Source organism: Besnoitia besnoiti (assembly GCF_002563875.1).
Source record: "Besnoitia besnoiti strain Bb-Ger1 chromosome Unknown contig00014, whole genome shotgun sequence".
NCBI classification, from domain to species: domain Eukaryota; phylum Apicomplexa; class Conoidasida; order Eucoccidiorida; family Sarcocystidae; genus Besnoitia; species Besnoitia besnoiti.
Genome location: NW_021703916.1, coordinates 714650 through 728469, shown reverse-complemented (window position 1 = coordinate 728469; position 13820 = coordinate 714650). Strand labels below are relative to the sequence as shown.

General features: G+C 58.9%; 1 protein-coding gene across 1 annotated transcript; it reads left to right on the top strand.

The window, feature by feature from the left end:
* Positions 1 to 3947: 3947 nt before the first annotated feature.
* Positions 3948 to 13132, top strand: BESB_025850 (uncharacterized protein; the record flags this gene model as incomplete). The annotated part of the gene is made up of 15 exons (XM_029361265.1): positions 3948 to 4698; positions 5175 to 5261; positions 5525 to 5596; positions 5800 to 6117; positions 6450 to 6636; positions 6786 to 6967; positions 7389 to 7691; positions 7894 to 8385; positions 8636 to 9133; positions 9468 to 9620; positions 10009 to 10220; positions 10624 to 11199; positions 11325 to 11872; positions 12130 to 12391; positions 12773 to 13132. The coding sequence occupies 15 exons, from the start codon at positions 3948 to 3950 to the stop codon at positions 13130 to 13132; spliced, it is 5001 nt and encodes a 1666-aa protein (XP_029215620.1).
* Positions 13133 to 13820: the final 688 nt, after the last annotated feature.

The window sequence follows — 13820 nt, the reverse complement described above, 5'->3', positions numbered from 1 at the left end:
TGGATGACAAACCGTACGGACGGCTCGTTAAAGCCTTTAGCTGCGACCGCGTCGCCCTCGAAGCAAGGCAATTTCACCTGGAGCACACCAGCGGGTTTGTTCAAGAGTCTGCATGCGCCGTGGCGTCACGCCCGCACGATGGGCGAGGACTCTCTGCCGCCGTGGAGCGCGCAGACGAGCATGAAAGGGCCGGAAGCAGCGGGTTTGAATGAGAGAGCCGCGTAGGCATTTGAGGTGGTTCAACTCTCCCCCCAAAAAAGCAGAAAGCGTGGCGTAAGGCTGTCTCCGCGACCTTAGGGAACCTACGGACCGAAGTCTAGTGGAGGTATTCTCCCAGACCACGGCCTGCACGGCCTCAGAGATAAAGGCGACAGCGATGTACGAACGACACAAGTCCATGTAACGACCGGACAGTGAAGCCCTGTAGCTCAAAAATACTCTCCTCCAGATACGGGTGTGCCACACTGGAGACAGGCTTCGAGTTGAGTGTGTGGCAAACCTAGCAACTCTGGTGTAGTGGACTAAACCATCGAGGGAGCATAGGTACGCGGAAGTCAGCCCGCAGGGCTCGGGCGGGTCCATTCCATCTGCCTTCGGTTGACGCACTCTCGCACGGAGGGTATTTGGGCGGTTGCCGCTTCATCGCCTTCTCACGGAAGTTCTCACGGCCCCTGGACACTCCTTCCTCCTTTTGTGCGTGAATGTGGGTCATGTGCGTTGCGCTAGATGGGGCCAGCGGCACCGCGTCCCGCCTTCGGATCACCGAACCGTAAACCCTAAACCCTAAAGTGCTACACGACGCTACTCCGTGTTTTGTCCAAAAACAGTCGACTAAAGTGTACGGACGCGAAATTTGGGCATGAACCCGGGACGTGTACGCGCCCCAAGACTCGCGCCTCGACCCTCCCAGCCGGCGAAAGTAATTCGGGGACTCCCCCTGAGGTGTGTCTCGTCTTCGAGGCTGCCTTGCCCCCGTATAGGCGCCGTAGGTTGGGCTGGCTCTTGAATCTCGCACTCGACACGCACTGCGCTAGAAAGGAAATGGAGGTGTGCCTGCTTCGGATGTGCCGACTGCTGCCCAGACTCCAAAAGTCTCCCTTTGCCGGGGCTGGGGTCAACATCGGTATACCCCATATCGGAGAGTCCCGCAGACTCCCCCGGAGCGCTGCAACTGTATGGCAAGTTGTGCTGTCGCAGAAGGCGTCGCTGCATCCTAACATCACGTTGGCAGGACGCACTGTCGAAGGCCATGGCCGGGTTTGCAGACATGTGCAGGCTTCGCAGGAAAAAGAGAGCAACTTTGTTTTGAAGAACTGATCTGTGATTGGTGGAAGCTGTCCCGACTGTCATAGTAAGAGGGCGTCGTGTCGTCAGATAGACACGACGCCCTCTTACTATGACAGTCGGGACAGCTTCCACCAATCACAGTCTCTTCGGTTACGGATGCTGCGGGCTACTGACGGAAAGGTGATGTCGGCAGGTCGGCATGCCATCACATAAGTGCACCGCGGAATTGGGGACTCATTCTCACTGACGCCTCAAGGTTCCTTTCCACATACGGTGTGCCTCTTCGATCTCGTGGCATTCGGCCTGCGGCTCCGGACATCCATGCGGGAGGATGCGGCATGATGTATACAACTTTCGCGCTGAGAGATGTCTTGGTAGAGAGCTCTAGATACGTGACCAGTGACGCGACAGGTCTGTAGGAGGTTTCAAGCAGCGTGCAATTTCTCAATGAGAAGGCGAACAGAGGCACGACCTGCTGCGGCTCTGCGGATACGGTTTTCACGAGACTGCCGGATGGCGACGGCTCTCAGTGCACCAACAGACTCCGATCGGAGACACTATGGGATGCAACACGTTGGTTCGTTGCAACTCGGCGTCCACACTGGCGCGTTCATCGCACTGGTTGTGCCACAGGACGTGTGCACTCATGCTTCGAAACACGGCTTCAGCCTAGTTGTGTGACTCCGGAGCGGCGACACACGCCTAGTGAACGGACCCCATGCTGGGTGGAAGAATTCAGTGCGACGATGGACTGCGTCCGAGAAAGCTGTCGGCGCCCCGGGAGCGGGATGGAAAGTTCTAGACGGAGTACAACTATAGACAGGCAGCGCGTACCCCTTCGGGTAGAGAGTCTGTTCCATATCTGCAAGCACCAAGCCTCGCTTGCGTTCAACAAACGCACGAGCCCGTGCCGTACTCAGAACAGGCGCTGGGGAAAGCGTCGTACCCAAAGCATCCAGCGTCTTCCAATGGGAGCACATCTTTGTAGGTACGTGTCGTGTCTATTGCGCAGGAGGTTGCACCCGCGTTCCGGACTGCGGCCAGAGGACACCTGCAAAAAGCTGGAAGTCTATTCATGCACGAGGCCATCTGTACTTTTCCCGCAGTCATCCTCGAGTACTTTCTCGCATGAGAAAAACGGGTTCAAGTCGACTCGCTTCCTCCTCTTTGATAGCAGCGTGGTGAGTTTATCTCTGGAGCAGTCCGGGCTTCCCTTTCACTTGCTCGGCTTTCCACCACGTTCCCTGTCGAACTACGCGGCCGCATCACCTCTCAGCAAACGCTCCTCTCTCTGTCCTGCAAAACCGCCCCCTCGCGCACGCGTCGTCTTCTACATCCTTTACGAAGAGATGGGCCTTGCAGCCGGCGCTGAGGAATTTTGCAATTCGCCCAATCACTCTAGTCCCGGTCGCGGCGAAAACATGGGCAAGCTTTCTTCTCAGACACTCGTCCACATCCCGTACCAGCAGTTCAGGCGTCGAGTAGCCTCATCCAAGTTTTGTTGCGCGGCGCCCCTTCTGCTCCCCTATTTCCCGTCTCTAAACTTGACTAAATTGTTGGACGCCAAGCTCGCTAGCCGAAAGATGCAAGGCGGCGGCGTGAACGCGCTCGAGGGCGCGAGCAGACAAGACACGCGCACAGAATCTCCACACTCCGTGCAGCAGCAGAAGCTCGTCGTCAAGCCGCCTCGTGCGCGTTGCTTGCGGCGAAGCGGCGCGGCGCCGCGACCTTGCTTCCCTCCCAGTCTCTCGGGTTGCTGCCGCGAGTTGAGAGTATCGGCATTGCAGGACGCTCGGCTCTGTTGCCTCTGCTACGCGTTCCCGAGGCGCAAAAACCTGTATTTCCGCTGAAGGCGCGCGCTGTAAATTCTCCTCGCCGTTAATATATTTTGGAGGACCCAGGCGCCTGGATCCTCGGTGCCACCGCCGAATCCGCCGATTCCGCGCGTAGTATCTCGTCCCGTTGTCTAAGCTGACTGACGGCTTTGTCTTGAATTCGAGCTGTCGCTACCTGCATTTCGTCCCTTCAGTTCCGCGTACCCCGAGCTTGAAAAACATCGGGAGCCGACCGTCTCATCTTTCAAAGCAGTCGAAACCTGAATTCGAGCCAGAGAACAGGTGTTTTTCTTTTGCGGCCCCCGCCGCCCCGGAAACAGCCAAATTCGTTTTGTCGCACCGCGCGCCCGTCGCACTGCCCGTGTCAACAAGACACCGAACCCCTCGGAGTGCTGCGAGTCCAGTTTTCACTGTTTTTTCTCAGTAAGCGCCGAGCAGTCCTGCTCCAAGTGTCAAAAAAATACCCCTCCACTGCTCTGTCCTTCTTCATCGGAAGAAAACCACGCCACCGTGTCAACGACGCTTTCTCCAGGCGGGTGCGGGGGTGCCGCAGGCGCGCTGACGACGCCAACAGCCCAGGTCTTCATCTCTGGCTCCTCCCGGGAGCCGTCAAAGGAATGTTTTTGCTGATACGCCCTTCTTTCGTCTTTATTGCTTCTCTGGAAGCGGCAAACCCTTGCACAGGAAGGGCATCGCTCGCGCTGACGCCCCGAACTGAGGTCCCTATCTCCTCCTAGGCGGATCTAGCGGCGCAGGAGGCGATATGCGCCGCTCGAAAGTTTGAGGAGGGGCTCCGCAGAGAATTGTTAATTGAATTGATTCACGATGAAAATCGCTTCCTCCATTTTCGCAGGGTGCGCGCTGGTGCTGGCGCTGGCTGTCTTCTTCGAGAAGGACAGCGGCGCGCGCGCCGTCCGCGTGACTGCGGACGAGGAAGATGACAAATCGGGGGATTCTGCGAAGAAAAGCAGACTGCCAAAACTATTCAAGACCTCTAAAGGGAAAGGCGATAGAGTAGAGACCGCAGGCGCAGCACCAGCGTCTGGTGAGGAGCAGAAATCCACGAAACACAAATTCTTTAAAAAGCTCAAGCTCTCGACGCCCGTCCAAACCCCGACGGCCGAAGGCGAAACGTCTCCTGACCCCCAAGATGCAGGAGAACAAGCGGCGCCCACGGCCAAACCCGAGAAACGCAAGTTTCCACTGAGACTGAAGCTCCCACAAAGCCTGACACGCTCTAAGGGGCAACGAGGCAGGTCTACGGAGTCAACAGAGACAGCGGAGGGAGCCGATTCTGCTGAGGCATCTGACTCTGCTGAGGCCGCCCAGTCCACTGACACGGGCGCTGCCGCTGAGGCAACTTCGTCTGTTGGGGCAGTCGAGTCAGATGAGGGAAGCCAGGCAGCCGAGTCTGTTTCACACGACCAGCCGGCGGGGAAAAAAGGTCCGAGGTTCATGAGCAAACTGAAGTGGAAAGTGAGTCGGAAGACCCCTAAGGCTCCGAAGAAGACAACCCCTAAGAAAGGCAAGAAAGACAAGGGCGCTCTGCCGCCGCCGGCGTCACCTCAAGCGGAGGGTAAGACTTTCTCTTTACTGTAAAAAAGTCCCGCCATCCGTGAATCCTTACCACTGTCTTGGCAGCCTCCGCATGATCGTCTCTCGTAGTTGCCGTCAAATCATTTTCTGGTTTCCCCTGCTTTCTTCTGTGCCTGGCGTGTCTTTCAGCGTTGGCGTGGCCCTTCACAAGCACATGTAAGTACAGCGACGCGGGCAGGTGGGCGGGAGCCCACGCGGAGACGTTTTGTTTTTCCGAGAAAAAATACCGCTGTTTCTCGGCTCGCCTCCCTCAGCGCGGCCGTTCCATGCGCAGCGAGAATCTGCATTCTCCTCGCTCCGCGGCCGATTAGCTATGCAGATGTCCACAACTGCTAGTTCCAAACTCGAGACCCCGTTGCGGGTGGGGTCGAATCCTTAGCACCAATGATCCTTGTGCGACACGGGGACTTGCTTGTTAGGAAAGGGACCACGGTTTCTCGTCTTGTGTCGACGCAGCCTTGTTCAACGAGATTGAGGTGTATCGCCCCAAAGCGAAGGAGCTCAGTCATAAGAAGCAGTACGACTCTCTCGCCCCTATCTCTGGTAGGCTCTTCTGGTTTCGTCCTTTGGCCTCTCTCCAGGCGGGGTAGGACGTGGATTTGGCGTGCGTGGCTGTGCGTCAACCGAATATAGCTTTCATTCTGCCGTCTGGTTGATCTTGCCTTCCATTCAGCTGGCAAGCGATCTGGAAAGCACCTGTCTTGCGGGCGATTCTTCACCTATCGATGCTCCCAAAAAGCATGCCCTGGAGGCATCAGCGCTTCCGGATCTCTACTGACTCTTTACCTCGAATGCGTGTCCTCCAGCGAACCAAAACGAAAACCTCACGGCCCTCGAAGAACTCCTTTCCTCTGACTTCGTCACAGACGGCGTGACACGTGAGTCGGGATGCGACTGCCGCTGGACGCAGCAGACAATGGAGAAAATTCGGCACCAATCTCCCCACCGTGGCAGCTCTCCCTGCCTCGACGCAGGGTGACGCAAAGCCGCCTCTTTCACTCGCCCCTTTGTTCAGAAGCGCGCCCGCCTTTTCCTCCCCGAGGTATCTGCGCTCGGTCTCTCGAGTGGTGTCTCTCCTCAGGAGCGATTGGAGATCTTTGCGAGCGCGTCCAGCACGCGGTTGGTGAAGGGCGTGCCTGCCCGGTTGGCTCCGTGCCCCAGATCGACTGTTCCCGCCGCTCGCTCGAGGACATGAAGGCGTTCCTCGAGGCATTCGAATACGCGCTCGCTTCTGCGCCTGCGGTCAATGCCTGCGGAGAGGCTTACGCGGAAAGCGTCGCTCTCCACGACCTGCTGGTCATCCAGGTTCCTCTTAGCCCCAGACCGATTCGCTCGCCCGCAGATATGAAGTCTCGCCTCGACGCTCTGTTTGCACCCGGCACGCCGACCCCCATCGAAGGTACCGCGCCCTTCTCACCTTTAAGAGTAGCTGGAACCAGCGGATCCACATGCTTTTCACGAGAAGGCTGAGACAAGCCGGCGCGTTGCAGGGGAGGGAGGAAGAGCCTTCTTTACCGGCGTGAAGGTGCGTGGCGCCGCCGTTTCTCGAGAAGTACTTCGCAGTGGCACGTCCGCCGTAGCCTGGCTGCATCTCACCTTTCGTGTGCTCGCTCGACGTCCCGCCGTCGAGAGATGCGTTCGAGATCTGGCAACGTGCCCGTCCCACGTCGGGGGGGCTTGAGGGGCGGTGACCTATCGCAGAGTCTGATGCGCTGTTGTTTCCTTTTACAGAGAGCTCGGATTCTGAGGGCTCAGCGAGCTCCACGGACAGCGGAAGCGAGGCTGACCGCGTGACCTCCACGAGCGCTTCACCTGCCTCCGGAAGCAGCGCCGATGCCGCTGTCCGCGCTGCCGCAGAGCCCGAGGCGGCCGCGGCGGAGGCCAGCGCTACGCAGTCCCTCAGCATGCTGGAGCTCAAGTGAGTCTTCTGGCGAGGATCCGAAACGCTGGAACGTTCCGCTGCGCCGCTCGCGCCGTGCTTCGTTTTCGACTGAAGTTTCAGTCTGCGACTAGAGCGTTGCCTCTCTGTACGGGCGTTCGCTTCTGCGTGTCTGCCGAGCCGTTCAGGAAGCAGCAGGTCGAGGAGCCTCAGCAGAAAGAGACTCGGAAGCCGAAGCGCGACGCGAAGCCGTCTCCGCCTGCAGACAACCTGCACATCCGCCCGCTGCCCTGCGGGAAGCACCTCACGCGCGAGCTGCACGCGACCGCGCCCCGCCGGCTCTTCTTCACCGGCGTTCGCAACCCCGTGGGTGAGCAGTTCGATCTCGCGCGGAGCGCTCTGTCGGGGAAAGGTCTGCTCCCGCGGCTGCCTGCTGTGCAGACTGGCCTCGCCGGTCCTCTGAGGAGTTGGGGGGAAGAGACGCCGCGCAGCATTTGGAACCCTCTTAGGCTCTTACGCACATGCCTTCCCCCTGTGTGGGGCCCTCCTTTCGTTTCACACGAGAGGCTGAGGCTCCCGCTGCAGTCTCAGAAATCGGCTGTCGTTCCACTTTGATCATCACTGCGACTGCGGTTTGTGTCCATTGATCGGACGTCGCTGGCCCTGTGTCTTTCACGGCTGACGCTTTCCTTCTGGACTCGGCAAACGCAGGCCTCTCTTGCCCTCTTCCCAGTGTGTTGGGCATTTCCGCGGACTCCCCTCTGCGTTCGCTGGGTTGTGTTTGTGTGCAGTGTCCGTCATCTACAACTTGCTCTTCCAAGCGTGGAATCGCTGGGACGAACTCTTCGCGGACGAGGGCGCCTGCCGCCCCTTCCCGAGGATCTCGACACTGCTGCGCGTCGGGTCGGAGCAGCGCCTCACGCAGCTCGACGGCCTCTGCGGCGTGGCACTGAAGAAGCTCAAGGGAAAGCCCAAGACACCCGCGAGGCTGCCCGTCGTCCCCAGAGAGAAGTTCTTCCGGAGGACCCGCGTGGCGGGAGTGGCGCAGTTCTCATGCGATCTCCTCAATCGCGCCGCCCGGGCCTTTGACCTCGGTACGCCGCCCATCGCAGCCACCGTCCCTCGGGGGGTGGGAGGGGGGGAGGGTCGCTGAGCAGACTGTACCCAAGTAAGCCTCGAAGCGCCGGAGGATCCTCTACAGAGAAGGTGCCGTCCCTCTCGCACCGCTGATGAGGTGCGCATCGCGTGTCAAGCGTGACCGTTTTTTTGTTCTCTCGCTTCCTGCTTGGTTTACAGGTGAGTCTGCGGGCGTGGGCGAGCTGAACAGCCGCATGGAGTCGCTCGACGATGACATGAAAGCCCGCAGCCTCTCGCTGGAGCGGAACGCCAGCGCGGGGACCAACTACCGCCGCATTTGCCTCGCCTTCCGCCACAGCGTCGAGAATGTTCCCCACATCTCCAACGTTCTCTCGTGCGCCTTCGGCGACACTGTGCTCGCCAACAACACGCCGGTCGCGACCCCGCATGGACGCGCGTCTCCCGAGGGCTCAGACGCTGAGTCCGCTGCTGCTGTTGAGTCAGCCGCTGAAACCACCGCGCCCGAGGCTGCCGCCGCCGAGGCTGCTGCGCCAGAAGCCGCACAGGCTGCGTCTTCAGTGGAAAGCACGGCTTTGCTGCAGACCCAGGCGAAGGTGGACTCACCTGCAGTTATCACGGAAGGCGACGAGTCACCTGAGGAGAAAGCGGCGTCAGCACAGAGAGTCTTCAACTGGTTCAAGCTCCGCGGAGGTAGGCGTAGAGGGTCGTTCATGCGCCGAGCTGCCGGCGCCGCGCGGCCGTTGGCGTGTTGGGCTCGCAGGGCGCTTGGGCGGATCAGCCATAGCGCGAAGTAGAATGGACATGGCTGCAGAGTTCAGTGCCTCGATAGCGGTCGGAGTTCGTGTGTGGAAAGCCTGTTGGGCGTGAGGAGAGCGAGTGCAGGGTTCCTATCGCGCTGCGTGCGCGCCACGATGCATGTGTCGCGTCTTTGGCTGCGCAGAGGCGAAGCTTGACGCTGCGAACCTGCGCGCCGTTCTGCGCCTGGACTACGAGACCTGGTGGCTGTCGCTGCTACTTGGCGACGAGCGAAGTCTGAAGGAGATGAGAAGCAAGGCGAAGGCGTCGTGCAAGGAGGCCGCGAAGAAGGAGCTGAGCGGCGATGCCGAAGTCTGCACGCGGCATTCACAGAAGAAGTGGTGGGATAAGACTTGCGCCAAGAAAGTCTCTCGCTTCGACTGCGAGCCCGTCAAGGATGTCTCCGGCTTTGTAGGGTACATGAAGGAAATGTCCACGGTCGTTGCAGCTCTGGCGGCGCACGACACGCTGGTAAAGAAGCCTTCTCAGAAGGAGAAGGGTCGCCCCTTCGCCACACTCGCGAACGACTCTGCCGCGCAAAAGACACTCAGTTCGCACAACGCTTACGCAGTCGCACTCATCAGTGCGTTCCAATTCTACTCGCAGTCGGTGTTCTCCAACAAAGAGCTCCTTCATGGCCTCGGTAGGTCGATCGCGCGCCGCAGACGCCAGGAATCGAGGGCGCGAGCTCAGGAGCAGACACCCAGCGGACGGGTTGGGCACGGCGCACCCGGAGTGTCGCGCTCAGGCAAGATGCATGCAAGCAGACGCGACCTCGTGCGTGCTGCCACGGCTGTGGCGCACGCGTTTCGGCTTGCTTGGGATGCGCCAGCTTTCCGAGGAAGAGGCTGACATATTGCTTGCCTCGGCTCGCCAAGCTTGAGGCGCTGAAGTCTGCAGGGGCCGTCTCTGTCCCCCGTTCGGAGGCCACCGCTCGAGTGTGACTGCTGCGTGAGAGTCGGCTGTTTGCTTCGCAGGGCCTGTCGCGGCGTGGGAGAGCAGCCTGTTGCAAGCGCTGTTCGCCGGAAAGGGCAAAAAAAGTTGGCTCTTTGGCCGCTTCACAGGGGCGCTCTTGAGGAGGTTCGGGTCGCGTCTCGCCGAGAAAGCCTACACTCCGGAGATGATGCACTGTAGGCTGAATGCCACTTTGCCGCAGATAGTTTCTCTGGCTTCACTTGCTGCTGTCCCCTTCTAGCAGTTCCCGTTCTCACTGCTTGCTGCGTAGAGGCGATGCTGAATTTTGCCCCGGGGCATGTTGTTCCATGCCCTGCGATGTCCAGCGCCATCTCCTCTGTTTTCTTTCCGCACTTTTGTGGCTACCACCCACTCCCCTCTCTTCACCATCAGCCTCAACCTCACCTGTGCTTGTATGCGCTGCGCTCTCGTGGCTCTGTGGTTGTGGACGGCGAAGCCTGGCTGCGTCTGGCCTTCGCAGACCTCGGCGCGCCCTCCCACCGTTCTGCGAGTCCGGTTTGTGATTTCTGACCTGCCCTTCCTTTTCTTCTTTGTTTTGAACAGTTTTGCACCGCACGCTCCGGCCGGATACCCGCCAGAAGATGTTCCAAGCGATCAAAGTCGTGGTGCACCCGCTGGCGATGAAACACCTCAACCAGATGGCGGCGCTGTACAGCGACAAAACGGGTCGCGTCAACAAGGCTGGCGGCTTCGCGCAGGAAGTCGACAAGACAATCCAACAGTGGACGCGCCACGGCATGACTGAAAAGATGGTGGTAGGTCCTCGACTCTCCTGTCAACGAGAGTCGCTCTTGGCTCTCAACAGGCGTTGAACGCGAGGGGATTGATGAGCCCTTTACGCGCGCACGCCCACCACAGCCAGTGCAGGATCCTTGTGTAGTCTCCTGTATGAGGGGAGTCGAGACGTGAAGCTGGTGCGGCATCTTCGCGGCGCCAAGAACCGTGTGGTCCTTTGTGGGCGTGCCCTTTTTTGCGAAAGGCGGTCTCAGGAGATCCCGACGCTTCTCTAGCGCCTCGTTTTCGAGTTTGTCTTCTTGCAGAAGTGTGTCGCTGCGGGCCTCCACCTCCATACACCGGTGTGCCATTAATGCCGCTTGGCTTTGTTGCGTTGGATGCCGGTTTCTTTCCACCGCTGCATGCTTCTTCTCTTTTGCTCAGGAGCGTCTGGAGAAGGGCGAGAAGCTCACGCCCGCGGACTACGCTGGAGTGAACATTCTGACGATGCCCGTCCCTGTGCGCGAGCGGCTGGATTCGCTGATTGCCGAGAGACTGGAGGTGGCGCTGAACAACCTTGCAGGCAACCCCGAGAACGTGGAGGTGGCGCGCGCGGGCTGCGACTTCGCCAGTCTGCGATCGAACGCCCTCGAAGTCATAGAGGACTCGCGGTATTTGCTCAAGCACGGCGGCGGCGAGGGCCTTATGTTCCTGGGCAAGGTCGTCGATCCGGGCGACACGTCGCTCCGTGCGCGCGGATTTTTCGCAAAGACCTGGTCAGGTATGAAGAAGATGGCGAAGAGCATCCTGCGCCTGCCACCCTATCAGGCGCAGCACTTTGTCTTCGCCGGCGTTCAAGTCCGAGATGACTTGGTCAGCCAGGTCGTTCAGGAAATGGCCTCCATCTACAACAGAAACGCAGCCTTCTTCAAAAACGAAATTGCCTTCCGCAAGGCCGTCAGCGAGCTCGTCCTCGTCTACGAGCACCTCTTGCGCGATAGACGCCGAGAGCCCTTCATGGTGAGTGCCCACCGCGCGGGGGGGGTTCGCTGCGGCTTTCTTGATCAAGTCGGCAGGCAACGCTTTGCACGCATGGTGCTTCATCCCTGCAGAGTCTGTGCGTCTGTCTGTATCGGGCTTGTCAGGTGCCGGTCACGTCGCTTCTTGACAATATCAACCCCGACTACGCGCAGATGGACGGCAAGCCGCGCCAGCAGGAGTTTCAGACGTCGGCGCTGTCTCAGATTTTCGCGCAGGCCTGGTCGCTCTTTTTCTCGGTCTCGATGAACAACTTCATCAACCCGCTGTCGATGGAGAAGCTCGAGAACGAATACTCTAAAGACGCCTGGAAGAAATCCGTCACCGACAACCTCGCCGTGAACTCGTTCCGCTCGGTCTTCCTAGGCAGCGACTTGCCGCTCATGCTGTACGACCAGCTCATTCCCAAGGCGCAGAAGCAGATGCTCAAGCGATCCAAGTATGGCGTAGCCACCATGTTCGCCTACCAGACAGTCATGACCGGGCGACTTTACGCAGCGCAGAGCCTGCCGAACCTCGGCATGTTCCTTCAAGCGCAGGGTCCCTACTTCGGAGACACCATCATCCGCTGGCAGCGCAAGCGCAGGATGGACAGAATCATCGAGATCTTCTCTTGGATTTCGCTGGGGCTCTTCTGCTTCGGCGCCGTCAGCGAGTGAGCCTCATCTGCTGCACTGGCGAGATTGCCACGAATGCCTCCAGGGCGCGAGCAGATAGAAAGGAAGACGCGGAATCGAAGACGTGGCCTCTAGTCAGCAGGGGGTGAGGGGGTCGCATCCGCTTTGCGCGTGCCTGCTCCATCTCGGCTTTGTCGTGCCTGCTGTATGACCCGCACCGACTGTAGTTGCCTGATACCAAATTCTTTCGGCACCCACGCGTTTGTGCGCCTCGTTTTTCTCTCCTTGCTTCTAGGGCCCTCCGGACCACGTCGCAAGCAGTTGAGCACGTCGTGCAGAATCAAAGCAGTCTCTCGCCGTCGGTCGCCGGCTGCCCGCCCTTGGGGATCTGCGCGGACGGCTCGATCGGCGACCCGATTGCGTCGCCGCCCACGGCGGCCGCGAGCGCTGTGTTCCAGTCGATGACCATGATTGGTCTCGGGATGGCTTTTGGTCCCGCGATTGCCGTCTGGCGAATTGCCGTCTCGCACGTCAAGATTCTCTCGCGATTTGAAATGGTAAGCGCCTCCGGTGCTGAACCGCAGACACACGCGCGTCGCAGTCCCTCAAGGATAGTCCCTACACACACACGCAGGCACTGAACCGGAAGGGGTCGTTTCTGGGCAGCTTTGAGTACGAGGGCGCTGTCCGTGCAGCCTTGAGTGGACTCGGATCTCGCACTCCTGGTGGACTTGCGCCGCGGATGGCAGTCGGGGTCTCCCATAGAGCCGCACATCGGCGCCGCTCTGCTCGACAGGTTTTACATTTATTGTAAACATAAAGTTCTTCATAAATATAGGACCTAGAACTCTATAGTGTAAACTCTCTGAGCTAATATTTCACCAACTAAAGTATCACTCCTGCTTCAACCGTGTACGCGCGCATATCTGTTTCTGCAGGCGATCGGAAATGCCTTCCGCCGCATCGGGCGCTGGTTTCGGGCCAAATGGCGCGGGCGCTGGTTCACCAAGAAGCAGAACGACAAAATTCGGAAGGAAATGGAGAAGCACGCCAGCAAGTTGAAGGCCCATCAGAGAAGCCTGATCACACACAAATCGGAGAACTTTGTTGATCAGCCGGTAGCGGCTGTCGCACCGACTTTCGACGACATATTTACCTCCGAAGGCTCTGCGTCGGCGGAGGGTTCCAACGGCGGCTTCTTTGAGATCGAGTCGGTGTCTATGCGGAAGCCTCGCACCGACAGAAGCATGCAGGTGCGCAGGCACGACCTGCTTGTTGAGCGCCTCAGCCGCATGTAAAGAACTCTTTAATCTGCTGACAGGAAACGGGAGTTTGATGCCCGCTCATACCTGTGCTCCACCACAGTGTACGCAGTACCTTCACAGCGAACGGGGCCCTGACTCTCGCCAGAGTTCGGCCACCGGCACATTGGATCCGCCAGCATCGCGAGAGAACCGACGCAAAGCGTTGCTCACGGATGCGAAACCTCACGCAGAGGACACGGATGCAGCGCTGATTCCAAAACTTTTTGAGTCTAATCAATCGTTTTTCAACTTCACGAGCTATATGCAGGCCTGCGGAGTGTGAAATTCACCGCAGCTGCTGAAAAATACTAGGGAAGTTTTCTCGTGCTCGAGTCCTGCGTTCGATGTATTCTGAAAACAACTCGCTTCTCACAAATGAGTATGCATTACTACAGTTGAAACGTGCTTGATGACAGTCCCTCCCGAAGAGGAGCGACCAGAACGTATCTTGATTCGCGGACGCAAAAGAGACACGCGTCCCTCCTTGGATAAGCTGGCACTATGGAATTTAGAGAAAATGCTCGCTGTAAATAGTAACACTGTGCTGGTAGAGGACTGCAGCAGGGGCACAGTCAGCACCCCTACTCGGGTTTATTGAACACCTCTCCGCAGCATCGACTGTCGTTTCTGAGTAACGCCAATGCCCGTTTCACAGTGCTTGCACGGTGCTGCCCTTACCTTC